The sequence below is a fragment of the Sciurus carolinensis genome, chromosome 18 (genome assembly GCF_902686445.1).
Source record: "Sciurus carolinensis chromosome 18, mSciCar1.2, whole genome shotgun sequence".
NCBI lineage: Eukaryota > Metazoa > Chordata > Mammalia > Rodentia > Sciuridae > Sciurus > Sciurus carolinensis.
In genome coordinates, this window is record NC_062230.1 from 20,027,520 (window position 1) to 20,029,977 (window position 2,458).

At 54.9% G+C, this 2,458-nt stretch overlaps 1 protein-coding gene across 1 annotated transcript; it reads left to right on the forward strand.

Moving 5' to 3' along the window:
• Positions 1 to 1,453: 1,453 nt before the first annotated feature.
• Positions 1,454 to 2,251, forward strand: C18H16orf92 (chromosome 18 C16orf92 homolog). The gene is made up of 4 exons (XM_047532743.1): positions 1,454 to 1,517; positions 1,784 to 1,942; positions 2,017 to 2,104; positions 2,230 to 2,251. Exons 1-4 carry the CDS (start codon positions 1,454 to 1,456, stop codon positions 2,249 to 2,251), a joined length of 333 nt encoding a protein of 110 aa, XP_047388699.1.
• Positions 2,252 to 2,458: the final 207 nt, after the last annotated feature.

The following is a 2,458-nucleotide window of genomic DNA, read 5'->3' on the forward strand; positions in this document are numbered from 1 at the left end:
AGCCCAAGTGAACCATTTCCTAAGGAGGCCCATCCACGTTATTTCCCCTCCTCTTTCCCCCATTTTCTCCTCTCTGGGCTTTTTGTTGTTTAGGAAATAGAGGCTGCTGTGGCAAGAGATTCCCAGTTTGCCTTGTGGGGAACAGGCAGGCTGGTACTATGAGGTCCCCAAGGCAGGGAAGAGAAGAGAGGAACCCAATGGAGGAGGAAGGAGCGCCATCTGTGGGCTGGACATGCATCTGGCTCTGGGACAAGTCAAGGAACTGGGGCTCTCAGAGACTGTGGCACACAGGCAGGCGTCTGTGTATTAAGTCCAAGGAGAGCCTCAAGTGTCCCTGGCCAGGGTGGGCTGGAGACCGGCCTACCTGCCAATCAGAGGGGAACTAATGCTTACAAGCTGAGATGAGGCCACAGGAGTGAATGACGGTTGGAAAGTGACTGAGAGGGAATAGCAGGATTAGAGATGGAACACAGTGGAGGAGTCCACCAAAGGACAAACAGAGACATAGGGGAGTCCTCAGAGGCTCTGTGACGACCCCCCAGGCCACCAGTCCCCAACCATCCCTTTTCCTACTGCGCCAGATGCAGCCTGTGGGGAGAGGCTGGAACTGGCGCTGAGGGTGCTGGAGGTGCCCGTTGTGCCATCCCTGGTGAGGAAGCGAGGTCGGCAGGCCTGGACACTGCTGCCACCTGGTGGGAAAAGCCTGCTATTTCTCTTGGTGGTGGACTCCAGGGTCATTCTCTGCTGAGCACTAAGACAAGGTTTGGAGGTGGGTGGGGGAGAGCCCTGTGTCCCTGAACTTCTGAACTTGGGGACACAATGCAAGGAAGGACCCCAGGGAGGAAAAGACACCCCCCAGAAGTGTACGTTTCCTCTACTCCTTTTCCCTTTTGTGCTGTTTCTGTCATCCGTAGAGTCGGGGCAAGGACACCAACTTGGTAGGGAATTGCAGTAGTCAGTTGAGCTGCTTTATGCAAAGTACCTGTCACGTTAATAAACACCCAAAAAACACTACCTGTGGTTGATCCAAGGGACAACTGAGGTGTGTAGCCTTGTCTCTTATCCCAAAAATGTGTCTGCTATATAAATCCATGGCCCCAGATTTTGGAAAGATTGCCCCATGCAATCCCAACTATATATAAGTTCTGGAACCACCATTATTATTTTATTTGTGTATTTATTATTTTTTGTGGTGCTGGGAATCCAACCCAAGGCCTAGCACGTGCTACACACTCTGCCCCTGACCTACGCCCTGGCCCCCCTACACTTCCTGTCTTATCACGTTGTCCTAAACAACTGTGGGCCCCAACCTCTCACTTCTGCTTCAGGGCTTGGGGGAATGATTTAGCTCCTAGCACTTCCTCTCTCTCCTCTCCTCTCATCCCAGAGTATGACATCAGAAAGGCTCTGAGCTGTGACATCATAGAGCCCTACCCCTGTAAAAGAAGGGGTCATGAGGCTGTGGCAGTGGGTACCCATGTGGGTGTGGCTGGCTGGACTGGGGGCCATAGAAACAGGTGGGAAGCTGCCTAGTGAGAGGAGGGAAGGAAAGAGGCTTGGGGACAGGGACAATCCCCCGGAGGAACTGGAGCCCATCCCTGGACCTTTTCTCTTCCTTCCACCTCTTCTCCCATCCTCCCCATCTCAGCCAGCATGGGCCTCTCATAGGACCTCAGCTGACACTGGAGGAAACAAAATCTAGAGTCGAGAGTCAGCCTCTGCCTCTGGGGTGGCGGGCAGGGGTCTGCTTGGCTGTTGTCACAGATTTTGCTCTGGACCCTAGCACCCAGCCCAAAGACCGCCAAGGCTTTAACCTCAGGAACAGAGTCTCCATTCTTCATAGACAGAATTGACTTCTTTGATTACCCAGACTCAGATCACGCCAGCATTCTGGCTGTGGCCCAGTTTATTGGAGAGAGACCTGTGGTCTTTGTTAACTCAGGTATGACCCAGCTTGGGACAGGGCCTCCCTCCTCCGGCTGGAGGAGAGCTGCCCGTGACCTCCTTGTCTGGCAGGTTCCAGCCCGGGCCTCTTCCATCACATCCTGGTGGGAGCCCTGGTGGTAGCCTTCCTCTTCCTCCTTTTCCAGTTCTGCACCCACATGTGAGACCTGCCCCCGCCCCCCACCCCTTCACCTTCCTAGGGAAAGGAGAGGTGGGAAGACCCAAGTCCGGGGGAGGGAGGTGGGGTGGTGTATGACCTTCTCCTCGGACCTCCTCACCCCATAGGAGCTTCCAGAAAGGGGCCTAAGGAGCCTCACAAGGGCCCTGGACGAAGCCCAAATCTACCCTCCTCTGCTGATAAATAAAGGTCCTGGCCTTCTTCCTCCCTGACTGCTCAGTGACCAGCTGGGGTGGGGGTGCTGCCTTCTCTGGTCATTCTGCTCCACATTCCCCAGGCCCCCACCTCCTTCCTCCCCAACCCCAAAGAACTGGGCGAAGACAATCATGGTGGCGT